Consider the following 17348-nt stretch of genomic DNA (forward strand, 5'->3'; position numbering starts at 1 on the left):
CCCTGTGCCAAATGGACTGCTCCGTGTTAAAGCGACTCCTGAAGGACGACGGCGCCAACAACAATAATAATAACAACAACAACAATAAGTGTCTCCTGCTGGACTGTCGCTCCTTCCTCGCCTTCAGCGCGGGACACGTCCGCGGCGCCGTCAACGCGCGCTGCGACAGCATCGTGCGCCGGAGGCAGCTGGCCAAGGGCTCCGCGCTGAGCCTGGAGCGCCTCCTGGCCGGGGACGAGGAGGCTCGCCGCCGCCTGGCCCGCGGGCTGTACTCCGCCGTGGTGCTGTGCGACGAGAGGAGCCAGAGCGCCGAGGCGCTGCGGGAGGACGGCACCGTGCGGCTGGTGCTCAACGCGCTCCGGAGAGACGCGCCGGGCGGCACGGAGATATACCTGCTGAAAGGTATATAATGATGAATTGAAAATGGGGGACCCTGATGTAAACAAGACGAAAGTCTTTCTCTGGTCTGCAGACTGCATCCCCTTAACAATTGTGTGTATTGAGCCGTACTGTATTGTACCCATACTGCAATCTGTTAATACAGTTTTCAATCAATCAATCAATCAATCAACCAAGTCCTCTAAAGGTGAGGACTGTTATAATATCTAAAAATTGAAATATGATTATTTTTGAATATTTTTAGGGGGTGTTTCTATTTCTATTTATTATTTTTATTTAATATTTATTATCCTCTATAATATCATCATCAATCATCCTCCTGACTGGGGGGGATGATTGATGATGATATAGAGCACATGATAATATTTCACAGTGCCAGAGATATATAGGCTATTATGGCGACCCCCTAGATATGAAAAAATTATGATATTTCAATTTTAGAGATTATAATAGTCGATAATAAGTACACACGTGACAGTACTATTATAGTAGAACGGTATTTATTTATGGGCATTTCGCCTATTGTAAGATATTAAAATGTATGTCGCCCCTATTTAACACAGACTATGTCTGTTGTGTAACGGTATTGCTATAGTCCTATAGTCCTATAATAAGAATAATAATAATACTGATAATAATAATAATAATAATAATAATAATAATACCAATAATAATAAGAACAACAACAACAATAATAATAATAATAATAATAATAATAATAATAATAATAATAATAATAATAATAATAATAATAATACAATAAGTATGATATAGCCCAACCGTGATCATAATTTAGCTGTGCAGTGCAGAAGAATACAGATGCTGGGATGCAAGTTGCAACACTATAAGCTACTGCGCATTTTCTTTGTGTGATCCCATGATGTCACCGCCAGGTTATGTATAATAACGCTACAGAACTGTCGGGTTGTAACTCTATATCACACAGTGTGGGATACACGTTTATCCTTACTCGCCGTTTTACCCCTCTCTCTCTCTCATACACTCTGCACACACACACACACACACACACACACACACACGCGCGCGCGCACACACGCACACGCACACACACACGCACTCAGAGTGAAATCAGGCACAAGGCCGGTCGAGTCAACGATGATGAGGTAATGCTGATGTTCTGCACGATGAGCCAATCAAATCGGTCACATCACATCTGACTGCGAGCACATGATGCGCACCGGCTCCGTTGTTCACACAACATCTCGAGATATAATAATAATGTAGATATATATATATATATATATATATATATATATATATATATATATATATATATATATATATATATATATATATATATATATATATATATATATATATATATATATATATATATATATATATATATATATATATATATATATATATATATAATATAGCCATGGCCTGCATATCCGTGGTCAACTATAGGGCTACATTTTAACTGCTCCATTCCCCAATTGCTATAGGCTTGAAAAATACAATTATTTTCCGTTAATTGTATAATATTTCAAATATTAGTTCCTCCCTCAGAAATATCACGATTGTATAGGCGATGGTCATTACTTCTTATGCCAGACATCAGTATTATTATATGAAACCTGCCAGCTGTCATTCCAGAGACACTTTATTGATTCGTTTTTTGTTTAACCCTCTGCCTCCTTGAAGCAGGAGAGGAGCTCTGTCACTTGTTTAGATTCGATTCAAATGTATTGTCACCATAAGATACAGCACAAGTACAGTACAACGAAAATAAGTTTGGCATCCAACCAGAGTGCAAATGTAACAGTAAAGTGCAATGGCAATATACATATGTACAGGTGATTAACACTTTAACTGCCCAAGGTTAAATTCATGATATACCATCCCTTGCCAGCTCTATTTAACATGGAGAAGTTCCCCTTCTTTGCAGGGCTATAACTTTTTAAATTCTATTGCTAGATTGCCATTATTAGGGCCCATTCAATGTCCTATATGTATTGTTCATGGTGTAGCAACGTTAAACTTTTTCATTCACATATTCATACTAAAATATGGTCTAAAGTATAAGTATGTTTTCATCTCTTTCTGCAGCTTTCTCCAGAACGTGATTTATAGCCCTAAATGCATTATATTGATGATCAAATACAGTTTGATAGCGATCTGTGCCAGATAATAAATTTCAACTGGATGTGGTTCTGGAAGTTACTACACGTCATCTGATGTTGACCGGATGGGCGAGGGGGCGTTTATAATTCTGTGGGCAACATTATACCATTCATCTAATGTGGGTCATATGTTCATCATAGCAGTTTATATCGAACACGGTAATACTACACGCTAAAACTCACCCCAGTCTCCTCGGGCCGTTGGGCGATCAGCGTGGAGTAGACAGTTTTCAATTATGGGATGTTGAAATGCCAGATCTATTTCCAGGTTGTATAATAGTATATACGTCCAAATCATGTTGTTTTTTCGAGTTATTTCCACCGATCGATGTTCACTGTGTGAAGACGGAGTCTCTCTAACATTAGCGAGTGCCCGGACCACATATGGAGTGAGTCCTGCCGGTTCAACGGTTGACATCTGGTTTCGATCTGCCGATCGGCCACCAGATGGCGCTCTTGAACCGCTAGAGGGTTGAGAGGAGATCAGCAGTGTGTCTCAAGGCTGCAGAGGGGAAATATGATTCCGATCACAGATTTTTGAAATATTGATATCAAAGACGATTTACGGCGTCCTCGGCAACTTGAGCATGGCTAGGAAAGACGCCTAAACACGTTCCCGGCAGTTAAAGTGTTAAACAGGATATAAAATATATAAAGAGTATTACAGAGTAATTGTGATAATCACATGTATGTACAGTGTTATAGTATTATTATGTACAGTGATGAATGTATACAGACACTATGGTAGTAAGTCATACTGGCCAGCGATATAACTAAGAGCCAACAAGATAGATAGAAAGTTTATTATATATATATAAACATCCTCAAAAATATTATACATTACTCACATGAAGCCCTCATCCACCCGCAACCCCCACAGAGCTTTCACGTGTTATTTAGTCTTAATAGTAAGTAACACCCACAGTAGAACAATCGACTACTTAACTAAAAACTAGGGCTGTCAGTTTATCGCGTTAATTAGATTAATTAATTACACAGCAAATTATCGGGTTATGAAAATTAACTCAAAATTAATTACATTTTTTTTTTTTTTTTTATATATTTTTTTTGTATCTCATTCAATCCATAAGAATGTAGAATACACATTTACAGACTTTTTTCTTTTTTAATATGGTCAATTTGCATGTTCTTGGTATCTGATTCTAGGGACATCTATGAATCTCAGGGAATGTATTCCCAGTGTCAGAAATACTGTGGGCTAGATCCACAAAGAATGGATTGCACGGTGCAAGTTGCACCCTTACTTACAATTCATTATGAATAAAAAATGGGGGACCCTGATGTAAACAAGACGAAAGTCTTTCTCTGGTCAGCATCCCCTTAACAATTGTGTGCCGTACTGTATTGTACCCATTCTGCAATCTGTTAATAATATTTTCATTCAATCAATCAATCTGCGCGGTGATTGATTGAATGAAAATTTTATTTTTAGTAAATTGTAATGAACCAAATGAGAATATCAATACATTTTTTTGTATCTTTGACTGTGAATAACACCATGCTCAAATTGACCAGACCTGAAAAATCTAAGCAAATTAATTGATGGAAGATGATTAAACAGAAGGTTTTGTAGATACAGTACTGAATTCTGCCATCCGGACACATGCAATTTGAAATATGATTATAGAATATAGAATATCAGGCATAAAATGGTTATGCGATTAAAATGCGATTAATTAGATTAATTCATTACAAATCCTGTAATTAATTAGATACATTTTTTTAATCGCCTGACAGCACTACTAAAAACATGTAATAACAACGTTCCTAACTTAGAATCAAACACAAATATAAGTGCAACATTAACAAACCAACACGCACGCACGCACGCACGCACGCACGCACGCACGCACGCACGCACGCACGCACGCACACACACACACACACACACACACACACACACACACACACACACACACACACACACACACACACACACACACACACACACACACACACACACACACACACACACACACACTAATTACATAGGCAACAAAGCTGAAACACTTTCTCTTTTCAATGTGATTTACAAACATTTAGTGATTTACAAACATTTATGCCACTACGAGTTGCCCATAACAGTGACGTGCTTGGTCCATACTGTGTTATACCTTGCGCTGTGTTAGGGGGCCTGGTCCTTCTCCATTTATTTTCACCCCTCCCTCCCTGCTGGGCGGGGATGGGAGGGGGCTGTCGGGGTGGTTGCTGTCAGCCCCTCTAGGTATCCCTGTGTAGGTCCCGGTCCGCCAGGCCCAGGTCCGGACTCGTTCTCGTCTACCTGTTGGCCTGGGTTAACCCTTTGAAAACTGAAACACTTGTACTGCTTGTATAGCCTGTGTATATGCGCAGTTATGTTTCTAAGTTTTCTTGGTGGGTTAAGGGAACAACCGCCTCCTGTTAAACTAAACATAGGGAGGTGGTTGGTTCTCCGGTGTGTTGGTAGCAGGGTCGACTCTCAGGTTGAGGCCGGGCTTGACCCCGTCTGCCCGAGAAAATGCCCCAGCATCTTTCATGACATCTGCCAATTGTGTCAGCCTCTCCTTTGAACCTCGACCCCACTGGATGGGGGGTCGGGTTTGTGGAGGTCATGACATGGTGCACAGCATACTGAACACCCCTTCCGCCGGGTACTGTTCTCACAGTAGACCCCTTAGGCGCCTGTCTAGTCCGCAGTGCTCCAGGCACAGGTCGAGTTCTGGCCTGTTGCCTGGATTGAGGGATCAACCCCCTTGGGGGTTGTTTCCCCGGTGCGCCGTCTGGCCCCTCACTATTGTGGGGGGGTAGCCTCTTGGGGCTTACAGCCATGCCAACCTGGACACGCCCGCTCTCGTCAGATCTCAGAAACTAAGCAGGTTCGGCCCTGGTTAGTTCTTGGATGGGAGACCCCCTGGGAATACCAGGTGCAGTAAGCTAGAGTGCTTCAGAGCGGCGTGCCAGGGGGGAAGGGTCGGCTCTTGTTTGGGCCCTGTCCGATACGCTGGCGATGTGGGGGGTGATGTCACCAGTGACCGTCTGGTGGGGCCCCGATGCTGCGGCCTTGTTGGCCTCACCAGGCCTCTTTTTTCGGGGGGTCCTGGCCCTCAGGTTGTCCTAGGGCTGGGACCTCCTCCGCGCTCTGCTGCTACGGCCTTGCCACAGGGTTGGGTTCTTGACCTTTGACCCTGTGATGTTGGGGGCTGTGGCGGAGGTGTTTTTGCTTCCCGTCCGTTCCCTGGTGGCATGTGGGATGCGCGCCTGAGTGGTCGCGGGTCCTTCTGAGTGAAGGTAAGTCCCACGGTCTGCTCACCCTGTGCGTTTTGAGGTGCTAAACCCTCTTCGCACAGTCGGATCCGATTCCCTCCTGTCCTCCACTAGGGGGGACCGGGGAGCTCGGGTCCTCCCCGGTCTGATGGTTGTGGGGGGCCTCAGCGGGTACATCTGTCGAGCTTCCGCTCTGCTCAGCTCCCGTGTTCCACTAGGAGCAGAGCGTAAGCTATACGATCTATAACGTAAGGTTATTCTATAACCCTAGTTATATGAGTATAGCGAGCGCTCTGCTCTGACTCACTGAGGACCCCACGGTCTTCTCCTTTGGTGGTGAAAGACTTAGGAAGGAGCTGATTGTGTGGCCACGACCCCGCTTATGTAGGAGCGGATGTGGGTGTGGCCAGGCGGAGGTGAATAGGGGTGTGTACATGTGAAAGTTATTTTCAATATTAGATTGGATAATGGGATAGTTCCACTAAGAGCAGAGCGCTCGCTATACTCATATAACTAGGGTTATAGAATAACCTTACGTTCTTGGCTGCTGGTTGATTTTCTCCAGGTTTGAACTAAGAGTTCTTGGCTGCTGGTTGATGTTCTCCAGGTTTGAGCTAAACGTTCTTGGCTGCTGGTTGATTTTCTCCAGGTTTGAACAAAAAGTTCTTGGCTGCTGGTTGATGTTCTCCAGGTTTGAGCTAAACGTTCTTGGCTGCTGGTTGATTTTCTCCAGGTTTGAACTAAACGTTCTTGGCTGCTGGTTGATGTTCTCCAGGTTTGAGCTAAACGTTCTTGGCTGCTGGTTGATTTTCTCCAGGTTTGAACTAAACGTTCTTGGCTGCTGGTTGATGTTCTCCAGGTTTGAGCTAAACGTTCTTGGCTGCTGGTTGATGTTCTCCAGGTTTGAGCTAAACGTTCTTGGCTGCTGGTTGATGTTCTCCAGGTTTGAGCTAAATGGGGTCAGAAATGTTTAAAGCTACACTATGTAACTTTTTTGACAACCAAGGTGGATAAGAGAATAGCAAGGGAGGGGGATTCTTCCAACATGATAACTTTATGTACTGACTTTCATTTGTGTGACTTTCATTATACTCCTGAAAAGAGACTGTGGCTTTTTACGCAGTTATAATATGTAGGTATAATTGCGTATTTCCTGTTTGCAGAGAAGATATCACATCACTGGTCGCAACCGACCAGAAGACCTTCATATGGGCAGTTTCCACTGGGTTCCATGCATCACTGATGGGAGGGTTTTCTCTGGTTCAGTCCAACTCTGTGACTTAAAGGAACAGGCCAACATTATGGGAAATGCGCTTACCATCTTCTCCAGAGTCAGACAAGAAGATAGATACTGATTTCCTCTCTGTGCGTTCAGTAGAAAGCTATGCATTAGAAGGCTATGTGGCTAGCCTAGCTTAGCACACATAAATGGAAGAGGATACAGACCACTAACCTATAGCTTAAAACTCGTGGTGGTTTTGGCCAACAGCTAGGCTAGCTGGTCCATATCCACTTCCATTTATTTGTGCTAAGCTAAGCTAGCTTGTAGCCGGATAGCTTTCTACTGAACACACAGAGAGGAAATTGGTATCTATCTTCTTGTCTGACAATGGAGAAGACAGTACGCATATTTCCCATAATGTTGGCGTGTTCCTTTAAGGACTTAGATCTGACTAAAAAAGCAATATTATTCCATGAAAAGGTTTCATAGTGCAGGTGTAAGTTATCGTTGTGACGCAGAAACTAACAGACACAAGAGAACGCCATAGATGATAATTAAAACTGCCTCTCAAATATAACCATTCCTCTCTCCTCCAGGTGGTTATGACAGATTCTCCAGCGAGTACCCCGACTTCTGTCTGAAGACTAAATCCTTACCTCCCCTCACCAGCCAATCCAGCGTGGAGTCCACCTGTTCCTCGTGTGGCACACCCAATTATGACCAGGTAACCAATCACCATGGAAACGTGACTAATGTCCTCCCGCCTCCCAGGTCGTGAAGTAAGCTGTCAGCTCAGTCTGATTTAAAGATCGCTTCCACTCAAAAGCACGTTATTATGGTTAACTCCTTTCATTATACAGATTGTTATTCATTGTATAAATGTTTAATAAGGGTTTAAAATACATCTGGAGGGGATGTTTAACTTGAACAGCCTGATCAACGAATATTTCAACATCAGAATAGTTTGGGTCTTGATTCGTCCATATTAGAGTTACAGAACACGAGAAATATAACACTTTATACGGTTTATACTAAAGGAACCAACATTTGTTCTTATTGGATCAAAGTTGTTGGAGGAGATTCCAGAGAGGTTTTTTGTGCCCCTACTAATCATTCATAAAGCATGTTGGCCGCCATGTTCCCTAACCTTTAAAGGTCAACCTCCACGTTGTATTTTTGTTCAATAAACAATGTGGACTAGGCCAACAGTGACTTTCATGAAGAATTGGAAAAAAAAGTATTGAAATTGACCCAGTTTTAGCGTTTTTATCAAAACATTTTGTCTGCCCAACACAATCACCACGCACGTGCATATTTTAATCAATGGTTCATAACGTGCGCGTGTAATGTCGTCACAACAGGTGTTGGTCACCAGGGGGCTCTGTGAGTCACAGGCAGTAGCAAGGAGGCGGAGCATTATTTCCGGCGTTGGGTGCATGATGCGCATGCGCTGTGATCACACCAGGCAGCCAACGCCGGAAATAATGCCGTTTTGAGCAGTTTATAAAAAATATTTAAAATGTTTATTAGCAACGCAGAGCTTTCAAACCATCCCGTATCTCTGTCCGAAACCCTCGTGCAACTGTGAGTACATTTGAAATGTCTCTGTGATACTTGTATAACGAACGGTTCGGCCAGAACCAGTCCTTCATGGTAAATCTAGGTTGGTTTCCTATTAAGGAGCAAGTGACTGTGGATTCACTCGGTGCATCAGTCACGAAAGGGGCTATGATGAGCTTGGCAAGCCAGAGTAAAACACAGTTTTCATTCAATCAATAACAACATTAACCAGACTCTCGTTGTGTCTATTATGCTAACGCTAACGTTACCTCATTGTGTCTATTCTACAAGCTTTAACGTTACCTAGCCTCTCGTGTCTATCTGCTAACGTTAGCATTAGGCTAACTAACGTTACCACTCGTCCCTAACCCCAACAACAAGCGTAACTAATCAGCGATCTTTTTGTCAGACTAAACTCTCCGCTCGGTGGCAAATTGTGTTGATGTCGGTTTTGTTTCATCAATAAATGAGGCAGAATACACAGTGACTGTATCCTTTTTTATTGCACTTGTTTCGTGCTGCAAACATACATAAGACATCCTACGCGAGACATTAAAGATGGCGGCGTTCTGTTTTCGTTCAGACTCTCCAGACAGTGACGCGTCTCTCTTCTGACCAATCAGTGGTCTGCAGTTTTTCACATGACATTTCTGGAGCTCTCATGCTGATCACCAGCAGCCCTGCCTCCCCACACGGAGACAAACTGAGTACTTTATTTTAGTGGAAAAGCAACATTAGATTCGGCTCATTAATATGCACCTGTGTCCTGTTGTGACGTCGGCGTTTGATAAGCTTTTTTGATTCGCATGTTATTCGTGCGTGGACCTTTTTAACTCTTTCAGAGTGGCATTTCCGGTGTCAAATGGAAAAAAATAAATAATGAAATTATATACCAATGATGTAAACTACCCATAATTGATCAGTAGGGTTTAAGCTGGAGGTTGGCCTTTAACCAATCTATACTAGTTGCTGCTCACAGCTGAAAACATGTCTGGAAGCTCTGGCATAAACTACAGTTTTTAACTAGATTCAGTGTAGAACGTTGCATAGTTCAGAGCAAGGGAGAGGTCATTATGTATAATAGTATTGCGGGAACCTCTCTCTCTCTCTCTCTCTCTCTCTCTCTCTCTCTCTCTCTCTCTCTCTCTCTCTCCCTCTCTCACACACACTCACCCTCTCTTCCTCATTCTCTTTCTCTCTCTCACTCTCTTCCTCTCTCTCTCCTCTCTCTTTCCCTCTCTCTCTCTTCCTCTCTCTCTCTCCCTCTCACTCACTCACTATCCCCCCCTCTCTCTCCCCATCTCTCTGTTGTGACGAACATTGCCCTCTCTCCCCTCTGTCCCCATGAGTTCAGTTAGCGGCATAGCGATCGATGGCTTCCTGCCTGCGTGGCGGTGCTGAGACCATCACAATGTGACATAAACACACCAGCAGCGTCCGTCAATAAGCTCTCCGGACATAAACTGCTGTAGACCAACTGTAGTACAGCGGCCGGAAACACCACACTCCTGACCGAGAGGGACTAATAACTTATAGCTCTGTATTGAACTGGTCCGTAGGAATTATCCAGAGACCTACTTTCACAGCTTAGAATTACCACCGGGACACAGTTCCTCTTTACCTTGGGCCAATTGGGGTCAATACAGTCCACTTCCTCGGTATTTATCAAACGTCTAAGAATAGGATTACTGACCTAGGGATCAGACTGCTCAGGTCACATGACACCTCATCAGATCAGCCTGTATCAATGCTTGATACGGACCGTACTGAATTAAAAAGTGGAAATGGCTATTTTCAATTTTGTATTTTCAAGTATGTCCCATTGGTCCATTTTGACCAAAATAACTAAATAAAATTAAATAAATATAATAACACTAACACTGTCCCATCAGAAAACGTAAATAAAGTACTAATCGACCACAGGAAAAAAGGTATATAATGTACTTTAGGTCATAAGTAATTCAGCTCTGTCTGATTGTGTTGGTACTGAGGGTAGTAGAGTTAGTAGCTACTGTGATTGTGTAGGTACTGAGGGTAGTAGAGTTGGTAGCTTCTGTCTGATTGTGTAGGTACTGAGGGTAGTAGAGTTAGTAGCTTCTGTCTGATTGTGTAGGTACTGAGGGTAGTAGAGTTAGTAGCTTCTGTCTGATTGTGTAGGTACTGAGGGTAGTATAGTTGGTAGCTTCTGTCTGATTGTGTAGGTACTGAGGGTAGTAGAGTTGGTAGCTTCTGTCTGATTGTGTAGGTACTGAGGGTAGTAGAGTTAGTAGCTTCTGTCTGATTGTGTAGGTACTGAGGGTAGTAGAGTTAGTAGCTTCTGTCTGATTGTGTTGGTACTGAGGGTAGTAGGGTTAGTAGCTTCTGTCTGATTGTGTTGGCTGAGCCCGAACGTTCGAACGTTCGAACGTTCGTTCGTTAAGCTGACATTCGGACTTTAATTAATGGGTTCGAACGTTCGGTGAAAAAAAATAAAGCAGGCGCAACGACGGTGAGGCGATGTGAAGCGGCGCGTCCCCCGAGTCGCTCGGCTCAACCAGTATGGTCTCTGCCGGGCTGTTGCTGGATACTCAACCAGAGCTCTAGTCTCAACCAATGCAATAGAACAATTTTGATTGAATGACAGGCGATTCTGCCAATTACGTCACACCGCTTGCACCCGCCTCTGCTGTTACCACCAATCGGCAAGCGTTTATTATTTTTTTTACTTCCGGCAATGCCGCCATTGATCTGCTTGAGAGAAGCATTAACGTAGTGTTAGCTCCCCGCCGAGGAAGTAAAAGTCGTAACAACTTTCCATAGGTGAACCTGCGGAAGGATCATTAATGAATACCAGCCTTTTCCGGCCACGGAGCGCGAGCTTCATGGCGGGAGGTGGTTGCGTTGGAAACAACTCTGGCCGAGGCGGCAGGCGTGTTGGGAGCCCGGCGGGACCCCCGCGCCGGTGTCTCTCTGTCTCTCTGCCGTCCCCCGTTCAGAGGTAGACGGTGGAAGGAGCCGAGGCGCGTGCCTCTCTCCTTCCCATCGACCAAGAGTGAATACCTGTTATTGAACGTGTAACACTAACTATATAACGTGAATGCCACTAAACGAATGCATTTGTTTATCTAGCCCCTTACGTGACTGCGGTGTGCAAGGGCTATTGTTTATCATAAGTAGGAACTTTATGCAGTACTCAGTAGTTTGTTTATTTTCTTCTGAGTGCTTTGTTTAATTACATGTTTACATGAACAGCCACCACTGTAAACAACATGTTTTTTCACCAATAGATTATGCAATGCCGCCCTCCGTAGGATCTATAATATAAAAAAAAAAAATTATATAAAAAAAAGAAAAAAAAGTAATACATTTTTTTTTTGTTAAAAAATTTACAAAAAACGAACGTTCGAACGTTCGTTCGATAAACCCTGGCGAACGTTCGAACCCTAAAAACAGGGTTCGGGCTCAGCCTTGAGGGTAGTAGAGTTAGTAGCTTCTGTCTGATTGTGTAGGTACTGAGGGTAGTAGAGTTAGTAGCTTCTGTCTGATTGTGTTGGTACTGAGGGTAGTAGAGTTAGTAGCTTCTGTCTGATTGTGTTGGTACTGAGGGTAGTAGGGTTAGTAGCTTCTGTCTGATTGTGTAGGTACTGAGGGTAGTAGGGTTAGTAGCTTCTGTCTGATTGTGTAGGTACTGAGGGTAGTAGGGTTAGTAGCTTCTGTCTGATTGTGTAGGTACTGTCATGAGGGTAGTAGGGTTAGTAGCTTCTGTCTGATTGTGTAGGTACTGAGGGTAGTAGGGTTAGTAGCTTCTGTCTGATTGTGTAGCTACTGAGGGTAGTAGGTTAGTAGCTACTGTCTGATTGTGTTGGTACTGAGGGTAGTAGGGTTAGTAGCTTCTGTCTGATTGTGTTGGTACTGAGGGTAGTAGGGTTAGTAGCTTCTGTCTGATTGTGTTGGTACTGAGGGTAGTAGAGTTAGTAGCTTCTGTCTGATTGTGTAGGTACTGAGGGTAGTATAGTTAGTAGCTCCTGTCTGATTGTGTAGGTACTAGGGGTGTAACGGTACACGTATCCATACTGAATCGTTTCAGTACTGGACCTTTGGTTCAGTACGCGCTGGGTACCGAACGAATGCAACGGTACCCTAACCATCAATGGCACGCACGCACGCACGCCCGCACACACACACACACACACACACACACACACACACACACACACACACACACACTTACTCACTCACTCACTCACTCACTCACTCACTCACTCACTCACTCACTCACTCACTCACTCACTCACTCACTCACTCACTCACTCACTCACTCACACACTCACTCACTCACTCACTCACTCACACGCATACACTCACTCACTCACTCACTCACTCACTCACTCACTCACTCACTCACTCACTCACTCACTCACTCACTCACTCACTCACTCTCTCTCTCTCTCTCAGTGCATGAGGAGGATTGGTGCTAGATTGAGAAGGGGCTGTCTCTCTGTTTCTATTTTCTCTTCATATTTACATTTAGTCATTTAGCTGATGATATTATCCACTTATACGTTATATATATTCTAGTATTCACTTTAAAAACACCTTAAAGAATGAAATGAATGACCAAGCGTTCCCCCCGCCCCTCTCTCTCTCTCTGTCTCTCTGTCTCTCTGTCTCTCTGTCTGTCTCTCTCTCTCTCTCTCTCTCTCTCTCTCTCTCTCTCTCTCTCTCTCTCTCTCTCTCTCTCTCTCTCTCTCTCTCTCTCTCTCTCTCTCTCTCTCTCTCTCTCTCTCTGTCTCCCTCTCTCTGTCTCCCTCTCTCTCCTTCTCTCTCTCTCTCTCTCTCTCTCTCTCTCTCTCCCTCTCTCTCTCTCTCTCCCCCCCCCCTCTCTCAGGGTGGACCGGTAGAGATCCTCCCCTTCCTGTACTTGGGCAGTGCCCTCCATGCTTCTAAGAAGGAGGTCCTGGACGCCGTGGGCATCTCTGCCTTGCTCAACGTGTCATCGGACTGTCCCAACCACTTCGAGGGCATCTACCAGTACAAGTGTATCCCAGTAGAGGACAACCACAAAGAGGACATCAGCTCCTGGTTCCTAGAGGCTATCCAGTTCATCGGTCAGTTCTGTGTGTCTGTGTGTGTGTGTTTCTGTGTCTATGTGTGTGTGTGTGTGTGTGTGTGTGTGTGTGTGTGTATAGTGTGTGTGTGTGTGCGTGTGTGCCTGCCTGCATGTACAGTATGTGAGTGCAGGTGTTGTTATGCGTCATAGTTAGCTACTAAGGGAGGAGGTTGTGACTCATCCACTGTTACCTGGAGAGAAAAGGGGGGGGGGGGGAGATAATGAGAGAGAGAGAATGAGAGAGACAGAGAGAGAATAATAATAATGTTTATGGATTGTTATGATATGTACCTGTACGTTGAGGCTCAAAGTGTGTTTGAAATGAATTGAATAGCGCTAGACAGTGAGAGAGAGAGAGACAGACAGAGACAGGTATCTGTAACGTTTGGGGTTTCGCTCTCCTCAGCGAGCAAACCTCTAGCGCAGTGGTTCCCAAACTGTGGTGCTCCCTCTAGGTGGTGCGTGACATGAAAAGGCTAATGGTGGTAAAAAAGAAAATAATAGATTTTTTATTTTAATTTTTTTTACAATAAAATGTCAAACAAATCTTAGTCAAACCTTTAGTGTTATGGATATTAAACATGCTGGCAGAGTACATGCATCCATGTTGTCGTGAACATTTTTATTAAATAAAGAAATTCCCTATCCATAGTCGCCGTGGGAAGAGATAAAATAAAAAATAAAATCTGTGCACGGAGACCAGCAACAATTTTTCGGTCGGGAGGTGACAGGGGGTGCACGGCCAAACAAGTTTGGGAACCGCTGCTCTAGCGTTACCTGGTGGGTAATTGCCCTGTCTACCGCTCCTAATTACACTCATTTGTACCTGGTGTGACTCGTTAAATTTCTCCTTATATTCTCTCCTGTATCACACAAACACCATCAGTCGATCACTGAAACTGTCCGTGAGTATACCTACATGTTTAGCCCCTTTCGTGACTGTAAATCACGCCAACATCGTTGGACGAGCTATGCTCTCCGTGAATCAACAGTCCCTTCCACGATGATGTAAAAATCCCACAAAAAAAATCCATTTCAAAGGTACTCACAGTTGCACGAGGGTTTCGGACAGACGCTAGGGTTTGAAAGCTCGCTAATAAACATTTAAAATAATTTTAATAAACTTGTCAACACGGCTTTACTTCCGGCTTTGGCTTCCTGGTGAGCCTGCGCAGCTGCGCTGTGTGATCACAGTGCAGGTGCACCAGGCAGCCAAAGCTGGAAGTAAAGCCGTTTTGAGCAGTATTGACAAGTTTATTAAAATTATTTTAAATGTTTATTAGCAACGCCGAGCTTTCAAACCCTAGTGCAACTGCGAGTACCTTTGAAATTTCTGTGCGACACTTGTACGAGGAGCGTTTTGTTGCCGAACAGCGCGACAGACTTAATTGTGGGATTTTTGCATCATCGTAGAAGGGACTGTTGATTCACAGAGAGCATAGCTCTTCCAGCGATGTTGCCGTGATTTACAGTCCCGAAAGGGGCTACCTACATGTTTAGTCTTATCACTCCTTGCCACGGAGGATAAGTTTGTTCGCGATGTGTTTGAATCGCCGTGGCACTTTGATTGCCGATTGAATTTCGTTGTTGAGAGATTATCTCATCATGTGTATATGCCGCATATACTGTGTTGAGTACCCTATGTATTGTGAATCATATTCAGCGTGTTTTGGAGACGGAGATTTCTCCCCTTTTGTTTATCACCGTCATGTGCATGTTCATTATACTCGAATTAAAGATGTAGTGCGTTATTTGAAAATCAACATCTGTCTCTCGTCGTATCTGTTTTCTACTGCACCTGGGTCCAACACACCTACCAAACCGTAACAGATTTGACCTTCATTTGATTAAATAGAGGTTAAATAATACAAATAATAACAATAACAAAATTGATAATAATCGTAATCATAAAAACAATGATAATGAGTATACTAACAATGATAACGATAATAATAAAGATAATAACGATAAGAATATTCATTATAATAATAATAATGATCATGAGTATATTGTTAATAATAATGATAATGATGATAATGATAATGTTGATATTATGAAATGATGATAACAACAATAATAATAGTAATAATAATAATAATAATAATAATAATAATAATAATAATAATAATAATAATAATAATAATAATAATAATAATAATAATAATAATAATAATAATAATAATAATAGTAGTAATACTAATTATAATGATAATAGTGATAATAATAATACTAATGATAATAGTGATAGTAATAATAATAATAATAATAATAATAATAATAATAATAATAATAATAATAATAATAATAATAATAATAATAATAATAATAGTAATAGTAATAATAATAATAGTAATAATATTAATAATAAAGTCACCTCTCTCTCCTCAGACTCAGTGCGAGACTCCAGTGGCCGGGTGTTGGTCCACTGCCACGCGGGCATCTCCCGCTCCGCCACCATCTGCCTGGCGTACCTGATGAAGAAGAAGGCGGTCCCTCTGGACGAGGCCTTCGAGTTCGTGCGTCGCCGCCGCAGCATCATCTCGCCCAACTTCAGCTTCATGGGGCAGCTGCTGCAGTTCGAGTCCCAGATCCTCGCCACTTCCTGCGCCGCCGAGGCCGCCGCCGCCGGCAGCCCCCTCCTCCTGGTCGCCCCCACGTCTTCCTCCTCCTCCTCCTCCTCGGCGGTGGTTTCCTCGGCGACGGCCACGCCCACTTCCCCTTTCATCTTCAGCTTCCCGGTGTCGGTGGTGAGCCCCGCCTACCTGCACCACCACAGTCCACTCACCACGTCCCCGGGGTACTGACCCCTCCCCCTCCCTCTCCCCCCTCACAGACTGAGTGTCATTGGCTGGGCAGAGCCGCCACTCACGGACCGCCACGTCTTTAGACACTGTTGGGACTTGACGTCACGATTGGCCTGATTCGCAAACGGAATGACGAGTGAACCTCTGGACTTTAGAAGACGTTTTTCTTTTTTTCGTGCTTTGACGAACTCGTTCAGAGGTGAGAACCTTTAATCATTCGCCGGGGTCCGTGTGGTGCCCAGCGCTCTGCCCGCCAAAAAAAAAAAAAAAACAAGACATCTTGAAATGGACATCAAAACGTCGGGGTTCTCAACTTTCATTTTGGTGAATCACCTTTTTTGTCGTAGAAATTAAGGAGACAATTATTTAATGAAAGCTGACGTTTCGTTCCTCGCAACCTTCGTCGGAAGTGCGGATTCCTCTTTCTTAGAAGTGACGATAATCATGTAGTTTAAGCCCCGCCTTCACTCGGCTGAAAGCACTGATTCCATTCACAACAAGAGCAGCATACGGTTCAACACGAGCACACCGCTCACAGTCAATACATCGGAGAATCTGTGAAATGCATCTTAAAATAGGCTAATAAATATGACTTTAAGGCCCACAATCATTCAGCATGTCGACAGTCGAACCACGAAGGTATCCTAGCAATACAGAAAAAACACCAAATATCACACACACGCTAACAATTGAGAAGACAATTGAAAATAGGTTCAAATGACAGTAGTTAGCATCGTAGCAGGTCTAGTAGGTTACACGGCATTCTGTCATAACATCATAACATCTCCTATACTTTCGGGGGGAAACAGGGTCAATCTAATAACGCTGCTTTTCTTCACTATCTTCCTGCGGAGAAGCACGTT

At 43.5% G+C, this 17348-nt stretch overlaps 1 protein-coding gene across 1 annotated transcript; it reads left to right on the forward strand.

Annotated features, from left to right (window-relative positions):
* Positions 1–8: 8 nt before the first annotated feature.
* On the forward strand, positions 9–16485 carry dusp4 (dual specificity phosphatase 4; the record flags this gene model as incomplete). The annotated part of the gene is made up of 4 exons (XM_084325697.1): positions 9–402; positions 7629–7756; positions 13460–13679; positions 16070–16485. Coding segments are annotated over 4 exons (1158 nt in total), but the record flags the coding sequence as incomplete, so codon positions are not given.
* Positions 16486–17348: the final 863 nt, after the last annotated feature.

This window comes from Notolepis coatsorum, assembly GCF_963971535.1.
Source record: "Notolepis coatsorum genome assembly, chromosome: 12".
Classification (NCBI taxonomy): Eukaryota; Metazoa; Chordata; class Actinopteri; order Aulopiformes; family Paralepididae; genus Notolepis; species Notolepis coatsorum.